The sequence below is a fragment of the Melanotaenia boesemani genome, chromosome 9, assembly GCF_017639745.1.
Source record: "Melanotaenia boesemani isolate fMelBoe1 chromosome 9, fMelBoe1.pri, whole genome shotgun sequence".
Classification (NCBI taxonomy): Eukaryota; Metazoa; Chordata; class Actinopteri; order Atheriniformes; family Melanotaeniidae; genus Melanotaenia; species Melanotaenia boesemani.
Genome location: NC_055690.1, coordinates 26,257,998 through 26,277,441, shown reverse-complemented (window position 1 = coordinate 26,277,441; position 19,444 = coordinate 26,257,998). Strand labels below are relative to the sequence as shown.

Genomic DNA, 19,444 nt, shown 5'->3' with positions numbered 1-19,444 from the left:
AATTAAAATGCATTTTATCTGCAAAATTAAATCAAATTACTGCATCTAAATAAACATTAACTTAGTTTCTTCCACTTACTCATTAAACCTGCCGTCATTCTCAAAGGGATCCGTCTCGTGCAAGTCAGTCATGTTTGTGAGTTTATAGTGCAAACATGAGTCAGACCCCTTTGTAAGCTCAGCTTGCTGCACTTACATATCACACAATATAGATGGTGAACATGCAGCTGATCTGCTGCCTGTGGCTTCTGCTGCATGGGATAGAAATGCTGCCTCACTTGCTTTTAACTCTAACCATTCTTCTGTTAGATTCTGGGCTAAAGTAATCCTCTTTCTTTTATGAGCTGTTTCTCACCTGCCTTTATTTCACTTTTGGTAACCTGATCATAGAACTTACAAGGAGACAAAGTTGATACTCTTTGCACTTTTCAGAGGGAATATTGCCCCCAAAACATGAACCTTGCAGTTAAAAAAAAAAAAAAAAAAAAAAAAAAAAAAGCTTCTGGATAAAAATAAACTATAGATTGCATTTCTTTTTTTTTTTTTCTTTTTTTTTTTTTATAGTGGGGGGGAGTATACAGTATATCCCTATATACTAGCTGCCCACTAAACCTCAGCCTCATTTTGGATAATTGAACTTATCACAGACTGAATTATAAGCAATTCTGAAAGACATTCAAAACAGAGCCACTTGAAGCTGATATTTAATGTGTTATTTCTTACATTATAATGAAGTGATTATTGACTAGGCCATTCCATGTTCATTAAGAGCAGAAAAATGTTCCCTTGTTTTTCTCTCTCTGTGCCCCAACATTCATTTATCAGAGGATCCTGATGGCACACAGTTAATTCCTCGTCTCCTGAGGACTAAATCCACAGACCAGTTTAAAACATGCTTTCTCCATCTTTTCTCATTTTCTTTCTACCTAGTTCATTCTCCATACCTCCTTATTCTCTCTTCTGATGCTTTTTCTCTCTTTCTCGATCTTTTTTTTTTTTTTTAATCCCATTTTCATCCACTCTCACTAGGGGTGTATGTGTGTGTGTCTGTGTGTGATTTGATGCTATGCAATATGGGTCTGTGTGTGGGCTGGAGTTAGTGGAGCAACTATAAGCAATTTCAGATCCTATCTTCCCCTCATTGTCTTCTTTAAGGAGATCTTCTCTAGGCTTGTCTTCTCTTCCTCTACTTAGTTTCAATGTCCAATCCCACCATCATCCCAATTCTCTTCTAACTGCAGTTTCCATCCACTCCTGTTTTTCCTCTCTTGCCATGCTGTGTGCTGTTTGTTCTTTCCTTGCGTCATTTTGTCCACCTCTATCCCACGTTTCCTCCCAACACCTCAGTTTTTTTTTCTATTTTTTTCTTTCTTTTTCATGGTCATTTTCACAACTATCAGTACTCTCCCACTCTCCCATCCTCCTACCCAGATAATCACAGGGGACCAACCAGGACAAGGGGCCAGCGGCAAGACAGCCAATCTAATCGTTCATCTGATCAGTGGGCGCTTTACATCGCCACGGTGATGCCTAAATAAGGTCCCAAAGGAGCTCGGCACCTCTTTTATCTATCTGTCAGGGAGATAGTCTCTCTCCTCTCTCTCTTGTCCCTTCTCTAACTCTATCTTTGTCCTCACTCCTACTCTGTTACTCTACTGTTCTAGTCTCTCAGTCTCAAACAAAGATCTTGAGGCAAAGACTTTCATGTGCAACACGCTTGTTGTCTGTGTGGTCAGGGCTGAGCTCCTTTGCAGTAGTTTGCATTTATGTTAACAATTAATTAGCCACATCTGTTTGATCCAGTGTTAATGACAATGGAACCATGCCATGAATGACTTGCATTAAGCTTTGTACACTACAGATTTAGCTGGTTTGCTACCCCATAACCCTATAAGTTCATTTTGCAAATACAGTGTTTTCCTTATTGCGGTCTCTAATTTGGACTCTTCATCCATCAGTGACTGCACAATGAGAGCACTGATTGACTGTGATGGCAGCATAAAGTGTCCTTATGTTCAGAATGTGAAACTGTATTGTTCTCAGATAGTTTGCCAGAGGTTAATTGCAATGTAAAACAGATGATTGGTAACATAAGCAATTACAAAGAGTCTATTAAAGTAACCCAGAAGTTTGTGCATTATAGACCAGATATCTCAAACTCTGGTCCTCAAGGGCCTCTGTCCTGCATGTTTCAGTGTTTCCCTTCCACCTGACTCAAACTAACAGGTCATTGTGCAAACTTGATGGTAAGCTGTTGGATTCATTTAATATGTAGCACCTAAAACCTGCAGTGATCATCAAGGACCAGCCCAATAGCGTTGGAGAGTATGGGAGAGTAAAATCTGGTAGTAAAAGGTACAGTAAAATTAACATTAGGAAAGATTTTCTTAGTTGAACATATGTTATAAAAAAATACACTTTCAGAAAATGCCTAATATCCAAGAAACAGGTTCACTGAAAGGTTCCAGGAACCAGAATTTGTTACTGTAGCTGGCTCAAGGGTAATATTTGTTAATTATTCTGAACTTAAATATATTACTTCTAAATATGCTTTCATGTTCTCTCCTTCTAGGCAAGGTAAGTGAAACAATAAACACTTGACTGTCTAAAATAAATATAAATAAATAAATAAAAAGAAATCTTTTTACATTCCCTATCAGACACTGTTACATGGTCATTATAAGATGAAAAATGTATTTCTCACTGTTCAGTTTACTTAGAAAACCTTCAAAAATACTACTGGATTATTATGGCAATTTAAACTGAATGAGATTTTGCAATGGCCTATAATTCAATGTGAAACAACAACACTCTATATCCAGATCAAGTTATCACAATTAAATTGATAATTTATTTGGTAAAAATATGAATAATAAAGAATATTCTTACCGTCTCATAGTTGTACCATACTGCATCTGGTATATACGCCCGCACAGTGTCCACACCCTGCAAAAAATAAGGATAAATGGTTTCATGTGTGGTCGAATCTAACATTAAATGCTCTCAGTTTTTGCAGTGGACATCAAAATGTGTCAGCTTCCTGTTTAGTGAGAAAGCACGCATGAGTTTGATTTGTGTTTGCGGTCAGCAATACATCCTGCTGCTCACTGTACCAATCCTGACACTTAAATCTTACCAGGCTGAACAGGAGGAGAGGAGCTATAACACACAACAAAAGGAAGTGTAAATAGTTCCTGCTGCTATAAATCACTGTAACCTCATTGTAAAGAAGAAAGATAAGATTTTCCCATCCAGAAAAGCCTTTTTTAAAACTGCCTATCATCTAATATAAAGTTTTCTACAAAGCCTGTGTGACATTTCATCTACAGTGTTATGATGCAACAGATGATGGAAAAGACAGCATCAAGAGACGACTGATAGGTGACAGCCTTTGATGGCTTAAGGTGGTGGACAGACAGGGGCAATCAATAGATGTGCGCCAAGCCTTTGATAGCATTGTCACTTCCCCGTGCTTTCTGACAGCGCAGAACAGAGTGAGGGAGGAAGACAAATGCAGAGGGCACAGCAAAGAAAGAGCAAACTCCATGTCCTTCTCAAAAAATACCAAATTGTGAAATACCCTGTGTCAATTGTGCAGACCAAGGTAGCCTGTCATGGCACCAGCAACTCCCTTTATATATCTCAAACTTTGCACTTGCATCCTTTTTTTGTTTATTTGTTTTTTATTTTGTTGTTCAAGTTTTTTCATTAGGGTAATGAAGGGCAGGTTTATAAGACACATAAAAAAAAATCATAAAAAAGGTTATGAAGCAAAAAAAAAAAAAAAAAAAAAAAAACACTCCTTAATAACTAGTTTCTCAAAAACGTTTCACTCTTAAAGCCATCCTTCCAGAGGTCCTCCATCCACTGACTGGTCTGCTGATTGGTTCAGAATAAGAGGCCCAAGGCAGCTGTTGTTTATATGAGGGGTACTGAACTAGCTACTAGAGAAATAATATGTATATGTACAATGTGATGAAACTCACAAATGACGTAAACAAAATGTGGAGTAGCAGCAAGACATTTCAGGAGATGTAGAAGTAAAATTATCCATATGGAAAAATGACCCACGTCAGTGTAAACTGCATGCTCGGTATTGTTTCTGACCACATACACAGAAGGAGACTGTCTATTTTACTAAACTAACAGGAATAACCAAAAACTCATTTGCACAAAGTTGAAAAGAAAACTCCCACAAAAGTATGTGTTGAATATTTGAGAAGTGGTAAATGTGATCAAGACAAATCACCATAATGACCTTAAGCAAATTAAAGGACTTAAAGACCCTTTTGGGGCCACATTTGCAGTTTGACGCAGCTCACCTGTCAAAACCGGTGCACAGCCCATATACTGACAGCCTGGGGAAATTAATGTTTCATCTATACCTCGTTTTCTGGTGTCTGATTTGCTAGCAGCCCCTATCATTCACCCCACTAACTAATGCGAAGGGACTACAGGACGCAGCATGGTTGCTAACTGTAATTGAGAAGGACAAGACATAGGCTTGTATCCTCATTTAGATCTGCAGAGCTCAGTTAGCCAAAAGGTAAGATTTGATCAGGTGGGCCAAAGATTCAGTCTGGCAGAATGATCAGATGGTAGCTTGGGTAGATGACAGGGGCAGAGAAAGCCACAGATAGAAAGTGTGAGAGGGAGTTAAAGAGCAATTTGATGCAATGGAATGTGATCACAAGGGTGAGTTGAGAGCAGCTGATTAAGAGAATTCAGATGGGAGCCAATACTTGATGAAAGGATGAGCCAGAAAGAAAAGTGAGTGATAGACATGAGGACAGAGTAAAAGTATGGTTGAAAACCAGAGGGGATTAGAGAAAGAGAGAATAAGAAAGAGAGTGTAGGAGATCCTCTTAGTTTATCATAGAGATCAAGGTTGAAGCATCGACTGATCTGAATGATAGAGAGAGAGCATCATTAGAGAAATGGAGAAAGCAGGCAGACAGAGCGATAAATAGAGAAAGAAGGTGAGATGGAAATAACAAAAAAGCCTGAGACATACAGCGGGTCCTCATCCTGAATTAAACCACAGCCCACAAGATTAATCTAGATTTTGATGGCAGCAACACTTCTTAAAAACATTTGGGACATGGTCAATAAAATGCTGGAGAACAAGGTGGTACTACAAAGAAAAAGGTAGAGGAACATATTGTACCAAACTAGTTTAAATTGAAAAATGCCAGTAGCATGATTGGGCTACATTAGATTGGAGTACATTAGAAAGGGAAGAGGTTCAGCAATATATTTGAGTGATAATGCAGAATATTACTCAGCTTAAAATTGTAAAGACAGACTACTCCTTCATCTAGAGTACATCAGAAAATTCAGGAGACATCCAGAACTAAAATTAAGCGTCGAATTAAATTTTAAGCCGCTCAAGATTCATGCTATTAAAGAAATGCTCTCAGGAACACTTCCAGAAATTCCTGTTTGTGAACATAGTTCACTGTGGCTATCTTGTACAAAGAAAAACCCATATGCAGACATGATCCAGACTATAGTGACCAAACGTCTTCTTTTACCAAGACATGTCCTCTTATTGAGAGCTAAAAATGCATCAGGACAACATTTCAAAATCGTCCAGGAGTTTGCTCTATCTCAGCCTCAAATATGTCTACATCAGATTTGCATTGCATTTCACTCCCCGCAGGCTGCAAGCACCACACACAAGTTGATAGACTACACTACACTTCTCTCTGCCAAACCTTAATAAAATTGACTGAAGCTGTTATGTGTTAAGATAAATGGATAATTTTAAATTTTTTTAGGAAATCGTGGACACTGCATCATCAACAGTAAAGATGAGAAGGATATCCAATTTATTATTAGTGTTCAGTTCAAAAGCCTGTATCTGCTATGCATGGAAGTGCATTAAGTGCCTAATTGGACTGATAACTTACAAAACTGGAAGATGACATTAATGCCTAAAGGTAAAAGCAGGTTTTAGAGCAATACATCCATCCAAGTGATGCCTTTTCCAGGGAATGTCTTGTGTAAGTCAGCAAGAATGCTAAACCTCATACTGCATCAATAGCAACAGCTATAGTACAAGTGCCTGGCTGCTAGACTACTTTACTAGCAGTCTATGTCTTTTACTGGCCAAAATCATACCACATTAAATGAATAAATAAATGTGGTGTGAATAATAAAATACTTTGGAATATCATGGCATACAATTTGCTACAATGCATTGAGGAAGAACTGTTGTGCTCAACTCATCCTGTGTTCATATCAAGGACTCAACCCCCGTCCTCATCACAGTTGCCAACAGTGTTACCCCTTACAAGGGCAACATGGTAAACAAATATTCAATTAATTTCCTGAATAAGTTTATCTAATGTGCTGGAAATGCTTTCATCACATGTCCTTACGATCACAAGCAAAGTCATACGTTTTCTCCTTGGAGATGAACTGCTCTATTTCTCTGTACTCAATATCAGGGCACACTGATGGAAAGCAATTCATTTTCAAAAGATGCTAAATTAGTGGTTCATCATCACTGATATTAGAAGCCTACATACCCCCTGAAAATGTATTTCTCTTTATCCTTTCCTGTCAGCTATGAACAGACACTAGTAAATGCAGCTTTGTTCATCCACAAAAATAACATCCTACCCCATAACCTTATGGTTCCTCATTGTAGTGGTGTAGTGTGGCATAAAGTGTGGCTCAAACTTTGAAGTACTGTAAGTAAAAATCTCTCTTTTTTTTTGGACTGAAAAGTTCTCCAAATCACACTGATTAAAGTTATTTTATCACCGGCCTTAAGATGAATCTAATTTGCTTTTTGCCATTTTGTAATTCACAAGAGGCCAAACTAAATTGCTTATTATGCAAGCCACTTTGACATGGCTGCAATCATTGCATATGCAAATACATTTATACAGTATATGAACACATACAGGCGCACACATTTATATATGCACACAGCTGCATGTGCACATGCACACACTAACATAAACACCCACAAACACTAGCATACACACTTCTATCTGCACTTCTAATCTGCCAGTAATGAGGTCAGTGCTCTCATTAGAGCTGAGAGAAAAGAGGGAGGATTTGAAAGAGAGAAGAAAGAGGGATGAGAGGAGGGGAGGGCAACAAAGAAAATTCCATGTCATGTTTTCCCAGTGGAGGTCAGGATGTATGAGTTTGAGTATCCTCTTATCTGCAAAGATATATTTTCTCCTGTGCTATAACCAATTCCTACATGTACTTTATGCATATATTCTGTAACTACACTTGATTTAACCCATGTAGGTATGTTATGAGTGAACATGGGTATGAAACCTGAAATGTCAGAATTATGTTTGTTTACTAGTATTTAATACATTTGTGTGTTAACTGACCGGATCTAGTACAGGTGTGATGAGCAGATGTTTTCCCCAGAGGAATTGACGGTCCACATCCCAGGTGGCGCTATCGGAGTAGAACCTTCACAGAGACAAAGAACAGCATGGAATCATGTATACAATATTTATTTTATTAGTGATTGTGTAAAACTCAACTGGAAACCTCAAGAATGTGTTTGCTTTGTTTTTAACAGTAATGATCATATAATTCATGTATAAGCTGCATGGAAGTCATTTAAGTAAGTAAGTAAAACTTTATTGCACAGTACCTTTTAAAGATATAAAATCACAAAGTGCGTCATAAGCGCCAACAAAGCATAAAAACAAGAGAAATTAATAAAAAGCATCTTAGTTTAACTGATTAATTGGTATAATTTTTAATTCATGTCAGAAAATGCCAGTTTGGTTTGCACCATACTTTTAGATTCTTATCTTACTGTCATAAAAGAATGCTTTAGGATACTTTTAAATCTACATATGGGGTGTACTTCTTTAGGCAGTCACAGCGAAAATTCCAAGACTGTGCTTTTTTACAACACCTTCTTCACAAAGTTGCACTTCTGCCACATTTACTTACTGCTAGGATCCTTGTCTGAGTCTATTCAGAGAAACACTTCAGCAGGCATACTTATTGCACACACTAAGATGGTGGAAAAACTCACAGGTGACTCAGAGATTTGAAAGTACTCTTTAGTAATGCTCAATAAACAGGGGGTAATAATTTTGACTTGGGGATTAGATATCTCTACATATTCCTTATTGTTGTTTAGCTTCTTTGAGAACTCACTCAGTGCCTCTGCTGCCAAGTCCTGTAAGCATCTGCTAGAAATGGTTGATGTTCTTGGTGTTAAGTGTCTCAGGCTGATATAAAGCGTGGTGTGTTTTAGAGCCATCTGGGATTGCGCTTGCTGTAGCTCACATTAACTGTTTGCAATATCCTTTACAATAAACAGCTTTTTTAAAGCCATGACGGTGGTAAGGTGATGATTCCATCATGTTTAGGCAGGGATTGGGCCATGTGGTCTATGTACCCCTTTAATTTTGATCGTTTTTGCTCTCATGATCTTCCTCAGCCCAGTGGAACGTGCCACACCTCCTTTCACCACAATACTGCATAACCATGAATGCATGAATGTCTCTTTCTACATGATTTTTTATTTCAAGCAATTTCCCTACAGATGCAGGGATCTCCAAATTCGGTTCTCGAGGCCCGCTGTCCTACAGACCTTCATTGTTTCCCTGTTGCAACACACCTAACTCAAATTAACAGGTCAATAGCAGACTTGTGCAGAGCTTGCCAGAGATCCATCTAATTTGAACCAGGTGTATTGCAGCACAGAAACATCTAATATCTGCAGGACAGTGGGTCTTGAGGACCAGTGTTAGGAATAACTGTCTTAAATAGGACAAAACATCTTTCCAGTGCCTGTCATGGCAACAGAAAACTTAATTTATCATGAAAATTCTGCTTTGGGAATGTTTTTTTTTTTTTTTTTAATGATTTGTCAACAATAGGGCAGATTTACTACGTGGAGCAGGACACACCCGCTTTAAAGCAATGCTGCATTGCTTCCCACCCTTAAAACTGTGCTTTTGATCCATTTTGATGGCACGGCATTCATTATACACATGCTTGTACACATGCTACACAGTTCTGAATCTGCATTTCACAACTTTTTTTTTTTTTTTCTCAGCCGGGACCTCATATCACAGCTGTGTTTTGCTTTATGACACAATATTGCATGTCAACAACAGGATGTCAACACACTGGCCATTTTTAATGTGCACCATGACTGATTTAGTGAAAAACCCAAAAAGAACTTATTGGAGGAAGTAAGGAAAAGACTAAGAGAAAGCACCAGCAGAGGAGATAAGACAAGGGCCAACATCAGACTGACTTTTACTGGCTGGAAAGAGCTCAGAGAAGAGTCAGGTGAAAATGTCCTAAAGTTCAGTACTGTTGCTTTAATAAACCTGCACTATTGCATAAAGTAATTTTTTAGATTGTCACGTAGTAAATATCAGCAGGAGAGAGGAGTTAATATTGTATACATCTAAGAGAGAGTGTTGGTGAGAGGATATAGTAAAGAAAAAAAAATAAAAGATTATAATGGCTGTCATGCTATTGAACTATTTTTTCGAGGCAATTACAATCCCGAGTTTTTAGTGTCTTTCATTCCTGGTCCTCGGGGATTCCAGCCCTACATGTTTTAGGTGTTTCCACACCTAAAGAACTTGACAGGCAGTTAAGTTATTCTGAATCAGGTGTGCTGGAGCTGGAAACATCTTAGACATGCAGGGCAGGAAAGGGGGCATCAGGATAGAGAAATACTGTTCTAGAGCACATCTTAGAATGAGGAAAAAGAAAAGCAGAAAAGCAGGGGTATGTATTATATTCATTTTAAACAATGACAGCTCAAAGAATGACGAAAATGATGTGTGTGTGTGAATTGGTTCCAGAAGACAATTTTATGAATAACTTACTCATGCAAGACAGGACGTACAACGGTCTCCCCTGTGGTGTGAGCGTTGTAGAAGAGTGTGTAGAGGTAAGGCAGGAGAGTGTAACGTATCCTCAGGTAGTGTTTGGAGCTCTCCACCAGTGTTGAGCCAGCACCATAATAAGCTGGATCCTGAGGCTGGAGAGAGAAAAACAGATTAAAGGGATGTGGTTGATGAATGAGAGAGGACAGCACAAAGAAAACAAAGATTTGTCTTTTATCTTGTGGGTTACAAATGGGAAATAGATGGAAGCACAAAAGAAACAACTTGTTTGGATAAGCTACGGACAAAACTGGTTGGGATTAATCAGTAAAACGGAGTGACAGGAAAACTGTGACGACACAAACTCTTTCCTTAAGATTTTCAATTTGTTTTTGATGGAAACGGAGACACAAACCCCATTTATAATCTAATAAAATACAAATGAACTTCACACAAAACTAATCTAAATGTGGAGTTAACAAAAAGAGAAAGAAACATTAGTATGATTTAATTTTCACGACAGAGGGAAGTGAGAGGGTGATTAGCTGCTTACAGGCCATGCCTCTCTCATCTAGCTAATCATTTATGCCCTCGGCACCTTCGAGAGTGTGACGAGAACTCATGTGAGTGTGTCTGTGTGTGTTTGGTGTGGGTCGTGTGGACATTCGATGAGTGCCATGATTAGGGAGAAGCAAAGGTCACACGTTAGCTATCCTGTTTAGTGGAAATGGTACATGATCATCATCATCTTGTCCTTATCCCCCAGCAGGTACTAACCCTCACTTCTCTCTTGAATAGACACTGACACACACATTTTACCCTCCCCACCAGCCCAAACCTCAGCGCTACTATTTTTTGCAGCAGTGATGAGCATGAAAATGTCACTTGAAGAATCTAGCATCCATTTTCTTAGTGCTAGACACTGACTTTTCTTTAGCTGTTTGTGTCATCTACAAAAATAGCTCAGCTTCAATATAACACAGTTTTAGGCTCAGTAGACACATTCTAGCTGTCTCCCTGTGACATAAAGCCTCTGATCTGACATGTGACATTTATAGCAAGCTTGTTAACAATAAAAGTGAGCGTTTTTTTACCTTCTTTCCAAAGCATTTCATTAGAATTTGAATTGTTGAGACAAGAATATTGCTGTGAATCTGAGGTGCGCAGACCTAGAAAAAGTTTTAAAATATCTAACCTATCTAGCAGTTTCCTTCTTCTAATCAGTCCAGTCATAGTCATGCAATTATAAAAAAGATATTGTTAAATATCACAGTTAAATTAACCAATTTAATTATTCTAAAGCCCATAATTTATGAAAAAAAAAAACATAAATTTGCATTATGTTTTCTTAAAAACATAAATTGTGAGCACTAAAACATGCACTCTTGTTGTGGAGCTGCTTGTATAATCCTAGCAGTGCAGAGACAATAGCCTTTTATTTTTGCTTTGTATTAAAAATATGGCTATCAGATTTGACCCAGCTCCTATCGGCAAAGTATAAGAGTCAGCTCACAGAGCTGATTCATTTGTGATCAGCATTCAGCTGGGAGCCAGCTGGAGTTGAGAAGATACCAGGTATAGAGATTACTACTTATTCAAACTGTTGCCTGTGGGGGCCTTCTAAGCTAAACCGTCATGATATTTTACAACACACTAATCAAACATCCGCCATACGGCACATCAAATTATGGTAATTAAATATAATTTGGCACTACTCTCACATTTTACTTGAGTATAAAATCTCCACCTGTAAAAGAATCAGTGGCTTTGAGTTCTTGCACTGCTTTTTACTTCAGGCTCAGCTACTCTAGTCTCCACAGCAACTCACAGTCACAGCGTTCAACCTAAATCGGAGCTCCCACTGCTCCCATTTTATAAAGCAATCGTACTACTGTTGGTGTGATGACAACTTCTGTGCAAAAAAGAAAGAAGTTTATATTTTTAACCGCTCTGAGTTTATTGCACCCATATAATGTTATGAAATGAAGGGTATACCCTGCAGCACTTTAGACCAAACAGTGGCTGCGCGATACATAAATCTTAAACTGACAGTCTAATATAAGAAGTATAGGACAAAAAAAAAAGCCTTTACAGTACCTTGTAGCCCTGAGCATTGTGGTTCCGACTGAAGGGATAGAAAGCCCCCACCTGCATCCAGCGACGACATAACTCTTCACTTGAGTCGTCAAAGAATCCACAGATGTCAGCTCCAATCTGAAATGCATCAGATTGACAGGTTGACCTTTTAACTAGAACCCATAGCATGTGTCTACCATTCTCCTTAATGCTGTTGCATTGTGAGCATAAAGCAGGAAAGCATTGTAATAAACTCAGAATAAAGTCATGGATTCCACTTTGAGATATTAAAAAGTAACATTTTTTTAGTATACCTTCGGATAGAAAACTTGAATATGAAGTTAACAAATCTCCTGCAGTGGTTAAAAAAATAAAAAAAAATAAAGTTGCACAAATGTAATTTACTGGCAGACAGTAGATGTGAGCAGTTTTCTTTATTTACATTAATTGCACAATGGAGTCCAAGAAAGGGACTCAAGTCAAAGGCCAGTCTGCAGAGACTGCTTGCTTTTCATTGTTTACAACTGGCCACATTTTACAACATACTCAGGAGGAGGGAATCGATCCAAATCCCATTTCTCCTTTCTTTCTTTGTCTGAGCATGTGCGTGCGAGTGTTCTAAAGGAGCCTAAAATCTGCTTGATGGAGTCCTACCAGGAGTAGCTGGCATCTGTAAAACCACCTGATGTGCACAGCTGGAGGGGTGTGTGTGTGGTTTGTGTGTGTAATCGACGTCCTGTTGTTTTCTTACTGTTATTTGCACTCTGTGCACTGGAGAAACACACATGCACTCGGGTAGACACTGAAAGTGTATTTTCTCAACTATTTTATTTCTACAAAGTTGTTCTCTTCCAGACATTGTAATGGATCTTTTTCAAGACACACTTTTTCTTGCCAAACCCCTCTGTCTGAATGTTCTGTTGGAACATAGATCCCAATTAGCAACTAAATCCTTCTTTAAAAAGACAAACAAGAGATTTGCTCAAAAGCCAAATCTACAGGCTAAAAAGAGAAACACATTTATTAAGATATGTTAGAAACTATTTCTGTGAAAGGGCATTTCATATACTTCATATCATTTACAGGTTTGGTTCAAAACATCAGTAATATATATTATATATATATATATATATATATATATATATATATATATATATATATATATATATATATATATATATATATATATATATATGTGTGTGTGTGTGTGTGTGTGTGTGTGTGTTAGTGGTGAAGAATAAATGGCCATTGCACTTAGCACAAATGAAAAAAAAGTTTCAGGCTCACCTAAAATAAACACTTTCAGGATGAATATGAATATCCACTTGGAGTGATGCAGCTGTAGCTTTAAACCTTCAAATCATAGCACAATATGCGAATATCTCTGCAAAGGCCAACTCAGTTCAGGCGAGGTCTCCAAAATGGCCATTTTGGCACAGTTTGGCATCATCTGTTCTCAAAGTCCCTCAATTGAGCAACCTCATGTTTTAAAAGGTCAATTTTCAACATAGGAAATTATATGAAAGTGGTAGAGAAAGCAGTGGGGTTAAGTAAACTGCATCAAACTAGAATTGAAAACTTAAAAAATAGTTCCTACTAGTTCTGCAAAACTCTTTCATGGAAACCTGTTTTTTCTTTTTTCTTTTGCTTTTTCTTTATTTTTATTTGTCTGTATGTATGTATGTGCTTACAACAGGATTGGTACTCACATAGGGAATTCCAAAAAGTCCAAACTCTAGCATGCCAGGAATGGCCCATCTTAAGTCGTTCCAGTTGGCACCATTGTCCCCCAGCCAGTGACCAGAATATTTTCCAACACCAGGAAAGGAGGAGCGGGTCAGCATCAGGGTACGGTTTTCTTTGAACACACGCTGCAGGGCTCTGTGGGTTGGGCATGAGGCAGTAAGAACAGAACCATGCAGGCAAGGTGGGGATTATTAAAATAGTAAGACATAGAGACAGAAAAAAAAGAGGGAAAAGCATTTTATCTTTTTATTTTTTTAGACATAGACATATTTAAGTTTTCTTTCTCCCGTGTTTATTATTTTGTAGCTTCTGGTAAATAAAAGTGCATTGATTTTCATGACAAAGACCTGCTGATGTTTAGAAAAAATGTGTCCTCTGCTAAAACACATTTTATTTAGAGGACAGAGAAAAGTAAAAAAACAAAAGAAAAAAATTAGACAAATGCAATATGAACCAGCTTTAATATTAAGTCAGCAGATTTACTTCAGCACTGTTATATATCTTTGTCTGAAGATAATATGCATTTTTATTTACATGTAATCTAAATATTTTAGTTTTCATTGTGCACACATTCTGTGTATGTAGTAGAGGCGTGTGGTACTGCATTGTTCTGCTGGCATTCTATACCTTTCATCAACTAAAAATAATTACCGAACCGAAAATTCAGCAAAGAAGACTCAAGTGTTGAGAAGTGCTGATACTTAGACTGTAGCAACTGTATGGTAAATATGGTCTTGTTCTGACATGTTTCTGTTATCTAAATCAAGATATGCCACAATGATTATTTGCAAATTAGCAAAATTTCTCACTTTCAACATTTTTTTTGGTTTTTTATGTTTAAATTTCACACAGCATTTTCTGGAATTAGGTTGTAGATGGTTGCTGGCAAAAAGCAATGAATCATAAATTTTTGTACATCTGGTTACCATAATGGTACCTTTCTAAACCCTGTTAATGCAGGTTTATGCTGCTATAAACTTTCATTCCTATGTCAGTATCAGTTCTTATTAGTAACATGGCAACTAATATCATACACCATTATACTTGTGGAAAATATCAGGTCAAGGACCTCGATATGAGATAAATTCCTGTATTAATCTACTGTACAAGACCAGCCTGCACAATACATACATAACTATGTATAAACTGAGACGATTTGTAAGCATATAAGGCCAATTAATGGTCATCAAGCTTGTATGTGTACCATCATTTGGCAGATATCCATGATCTTTATGAATCTTCATGCTTTGGTGATTACACACTGTACTCACGGTGATGCCCCTTTGTAGGTTTGTGAACATAATGGACCATTAAACAGTTCCAGTGCCAGACCTAGGTGAGAAATTCATTCGAGCACCTTGGGAGTTGGGCTCATTAAAGCATACTTCTGCACATGGAATTCAACTTGCAATTTGTCTGTGAGAGTCACAGCCAATGATTCAGGGCAGGGCATAAGTCACTGCACTGCAATGAAGTGACAGAACTTTTGCATGCCAGCTCCATAATTTTGTTTCAGGGCCACTGCTCAAATTCTTTAGCGCTTGATTTTGAATTTTGTGTGTTACACTGTTTTATATATATATATATATATATATATATATATATATATATATATATATATATATATATATATATATATATATATATATATACACACATGTATATATAATTTTTATATTTCAACGTACATTTTAAGTTCCTTTGAGAGGTTTGCAGAAAGTTGGCTTCCATTTCACAAGCTGACCAAACTGCTTATGTCACTGATTATGGATGCACTTACGATTCAGTAGCTAGCACCATTGAGTAGCCATACAGACTATGGACATCATAATGGTTCCCCCAGGCTTGCTTGGCATCCATACACAGGGTCTTACTGTACATCAGATCATCCAGAATCTCTGGGGGAGAAAAGGAAGATAAAGGAGGTGAGGAGATGAGGAAAAGTGAGCAGAGGGGTGGACTGAATACCAATATAGAGTAAAGAACAAGGAGGGATGTGGGGATGGTGAAAAGGAAGAGGAAGAGAATGAGAAAGATCTTGATATATACTGCAATAGAAAAGTGAAACAATGAGGAAACGAGAGAAGAAAGAGTAGTGGAGGAAGAGGATGACTATGGAGGGTTGCAATAAAAAGGGAGGCATCGGGGGAGCATGCCTCCTCTTCAGCTATGATCACGCTGTCTGGGACACTGTTGGAATAAATGACATGGCAAAAGAGTAATTTTCCAAACCCTTCACCTGAGACCCACTATTTTTGATTAGTTTACTCAGGACTATGAGTTACTTTATAAGCTATTGTAGCAAATTTAACATTTGTGCACACTTCTGACATCCTCTATTTCTTTCTATTATGGTGATACTAAAATGCTACTTACAATTATCCTTTTGTATAGGGTAAACCCCAATACAAAGGGAAGGAAAATACGTAAAAAAGTATACTGCTAAAAACATAAAATGCTGAATATTTTCCATGATTGTGGGTCAGAATCTTGAAAATGATGAGACTTACTTGGAGTGTACGGAGGGTAGTTGAGGTTGTTAATGGCACAGCCCTTACTTGATCCTTGTTTGAAATTAGACACCTCATTCATGTCCTGAAAGTGCACATGTTAGAGTATGAGGACACACATTTGATTAAACATAATTTCAAGTTTAAACTGGGATTTTTTAATGACTAATTCTAACCATGTATTAGCAGTGTTTGGACTTAAGGATCCCTCTACAAAAGTGATTACATGCTGAGAGGGTGCAACATTTTTTTTTTCTTTTCATTCATAATAAGAGTTAATCAAGTGGCCTGAAGTGAGCAAAGGTCTCAAGAGGCGGCTTAGACTGGACATTATGTGTGTTGCAGCAAACAGCCTGAGTGATGAGTGAGTCTAAACCAAATTTTCAGCTGAGAAGTCATTAACAGTACAAATTTCAGTCTGTTTTTTGTGTTAGCCTTCGCTTGGTGCCCTTTATTGGCATCAGTCTTCAACCCACAGTGAAGTAATTGCCACTGAAAATTGCAAAAATCTAAGCTCACTGCCCTTGTGTGTGTAATTGGCTACAGAATAATGTCAGGTTCAGAATTTGCAGCTATTGAACAGCTAATTACTGGGTTCACTTTATGTTTTGGAAACCAACTCACGATCCAGAGGGCATGGTGTTTGATCTCCGCGTAGAATCGTTCATACTCATCAGCCCACCACTCGATGCAGTTGCTGCTCGTGTAGTCTGGAAATACTGTCTCCCCTGGCCACACCTGTAAAAGAGGGACATTGTTCGTTTACAAAGGTTTTCAAAGACTTTTAAAGCTTTTGAATAAAACTATGACAATGATAGTTTGCCATTACTGTGTGAGCTTCCCTGCCAGAGATACAGTTCTAAGATTTTCTTCATACTAAACAGGACTTGGTTGTATAGTAATGTTCAAGTATTTTTATTTCAGAGAGGCCAACAATGTGCCAGGGCATGGCCATCTGAAATGTGTAGGAGTTAGGATCTCTGTGGAAATGAAAAATAAAAAAAAAATTCCTATGAGGGTGTCAGAGAGACCGCTTGGAGATGTGGGAATGACAAAGAAAAGAGAAAAGATGAACTAAGAGAACAGGGTGGATTGATGAGGGGGAAATGGCAAAGGAGAAAGGGGATAAAGAGACAGACGAGTTGAGGAAGAGAACAGAGAAAAGGAGAAATCGATAATGCAATAGAAATCTCTAGACGTGACTGTGTGTTAGAAGTCGTCCTTAATGACATGTATTGAGAAAAATGATTAATCCGCAGAGAGGCTGAGATTTCCTGTCAGTGTGTGTGTGTATGTGTGTGTGTGTGTGTGTGCATTTTCTGTGTAGGAACCCTTCTGTAGAGCACAGAGATATTAAATCTCAAGGTTGCTCCATTGTAGCTATATTTTACCTTTACTTCCAGCGGCAATAACTTTACAACCTGGTTTGTACCAGGGCATGAATCAAACTTATGTACGCTCACGTGCATACACACAGATTTATAGGCAGATGTTTGGCTGGTGATCTGAACTCCAAGGTCAAAGCTTATTGATAGACTGTTCCAGATTTCTTGTCTTGAATCTGTCCTTTATTCAGCTCCAAATTTGGCTATTTTCAGACTTATGCTCACAATGAAAACAGACCAAACACTTTCACATTCATAGCTGCTTATCTTAATCTATCCTTTTCTATGTGTGTCATCTTTTCTCTCATTCTACCTATCCATCTTGCTCTCTTCCTTTCTGCCTCTTTCAAGACAAGGGACAACCAGTCTGTCTTCCTTTACCTACCATTTTTTCTGGCCCTTTGTTCTGCATACCTGATTATCTGTCCTTTTGTCTCTTGTGTCTAAATGTGGCTAGCTTCAAGGATATATCTCTGTCAGATACTCAGTAAGACAGCCAGTCTGTCTCCCTATCCATTCCCTTCCTATCTATTCTCTGCGACTGTCTGCCTATGTTTCTGTCTGTCATCATCACCTTTAAACCCACATAGAGGCTCTTTTCTCTTCCATCTACTTTGTTTACTCCCATCAGTTGGTCTGAAAATAAATCTTTATCTGTTCAGGTGGGGTCTTGGAGTTGTTTTGCTCACACACTAAAAACATATGGACCGCAGCAAAAGCTTTTATCCTTGTCCTTGGAAGCAATTAGCTTCTCAAAAGAACAGCAGAATAAATACAAACCTGTCACTGTTTCTTCTTTATTACTGGTGCAGAAACAGCAAGGGTCATGTTAGAAAGATCTGACTGTTTTCATAACCAGAACATTTCTGGTCATATGGAAATAAGCTACAATAAATTACAATCACACATATGCATTCATAGACATAGCAAAAATAGCATTTAATTTAAAATGAATAAACAAAATTATTATGTGTTAATTATCAATATTATTTTTATCTCCCTTTATCTCTCACCCACAAACACATACACTGATACACTAACACATCTAAACTGCCATGCAGACACTCTTATATTTTAAGATTAAACACTAAAGCAGAATCAATGCATATCTTTGACCTGTTCATAAACAGCATGAAAGGGCGATTAGCGAAGGGACTAGGCCTAATCATGTGTGCAATCAAAGGCAACACTATAAAAGCACAGGAGCAACATACTTTCACCCCCTACCTCGACACTCTGCAGGAAAAAGCTTTTTAAAAATGTGTGCTCTGTAGGGAAAAGGATCAAAAATAACATTCAGTGGGCCTGATCTTCCATTAGGGAAAATTAGCTGGTTTGGTGGACACTGTGAACCAGTCATGCATACATAGATACACACTGCAAATTAAAAGAATATTTTTTTTTTTGTGCTATGATATTTGTGTTATGCCAAAAAAAAAAAAAAAAAAAAATTGAAAAAGTAATCAGGCTAAAAAGAGGAAATAAGAAGTTAGTGGAAGCTACAAGAAGTTTAGCCAGAAACTAGAGGGAATTTGCAGATGCTTGCAGCTAGAGTTAGTCTTACCTCTTCTTAGCAGCATACTAACTTCCCCTTGTAGAGTGTTCTAGATTCTTATTAAGTAATGGTTTCATAGATACTCAAACTAGACCATGCCACAGCATATGTTACATGCTATGAGTCTCTTTCTTTAGTTGATCGGGGCAACATTGGTAAATGGTCTGTACCTATGTAGCGCCTTACCTGTACGTCACATTCACCCATTTACACACACATTCACACACTGATGGAGGAAGTTACCATGCAAGGCGCTCAAACACGACCTATCAGGAGCAGTTAGGGGTTCGGTGTCTTGCTCAGGGACACCTTGACTTGGGGCTC

General features: G+C 37.9%; 1 protein-coding gene across 1 annotated transcript in view; it reads right to left on the bottom strand.

Moving 5' to 3' along the window:
* Positions 1-19,444, bottom strand: part of si (sucrase-isomaltase (alpha-glucosidase)) — a 57,575-nt gene that overhangs the window by 27,367 nt on the left and 10,764 nt on the right. The window contains exons 12-19 of the mRNA XM_041994486.1: positions 16,805-16,918; positions 16,181-16,265; positions 15,451-15,568; positions 13,634-13,805; positions 11,946-12,062; positions 9,849-10,003; positions 7,362-7,446; positions 2,890-2,946 (exon numbers count right to left, since the gene is read on the bottom strand). Of these exons, the coding sequence (XP_041850420.1) occupies positions 2,890-2,946; positions 7,362-7,446; positions 9,849-10,003; positions 11,946-12,062; positions 13,634-13,805; positions 15,451-15,568; positions 16,181-16,265; positions 16,805-16,918 (903 nt within the window). The remainder of the gene's footprint in view (positions 1-2,889; positions 2,947-7,361; positions 7,447-9,848; positions 10,004-11,945; positions 12,063-13,633; positions 13,806-15,450; positions 15,569-16,180; positions 16,266-16,804; positions 16,919-19,444) is intronic.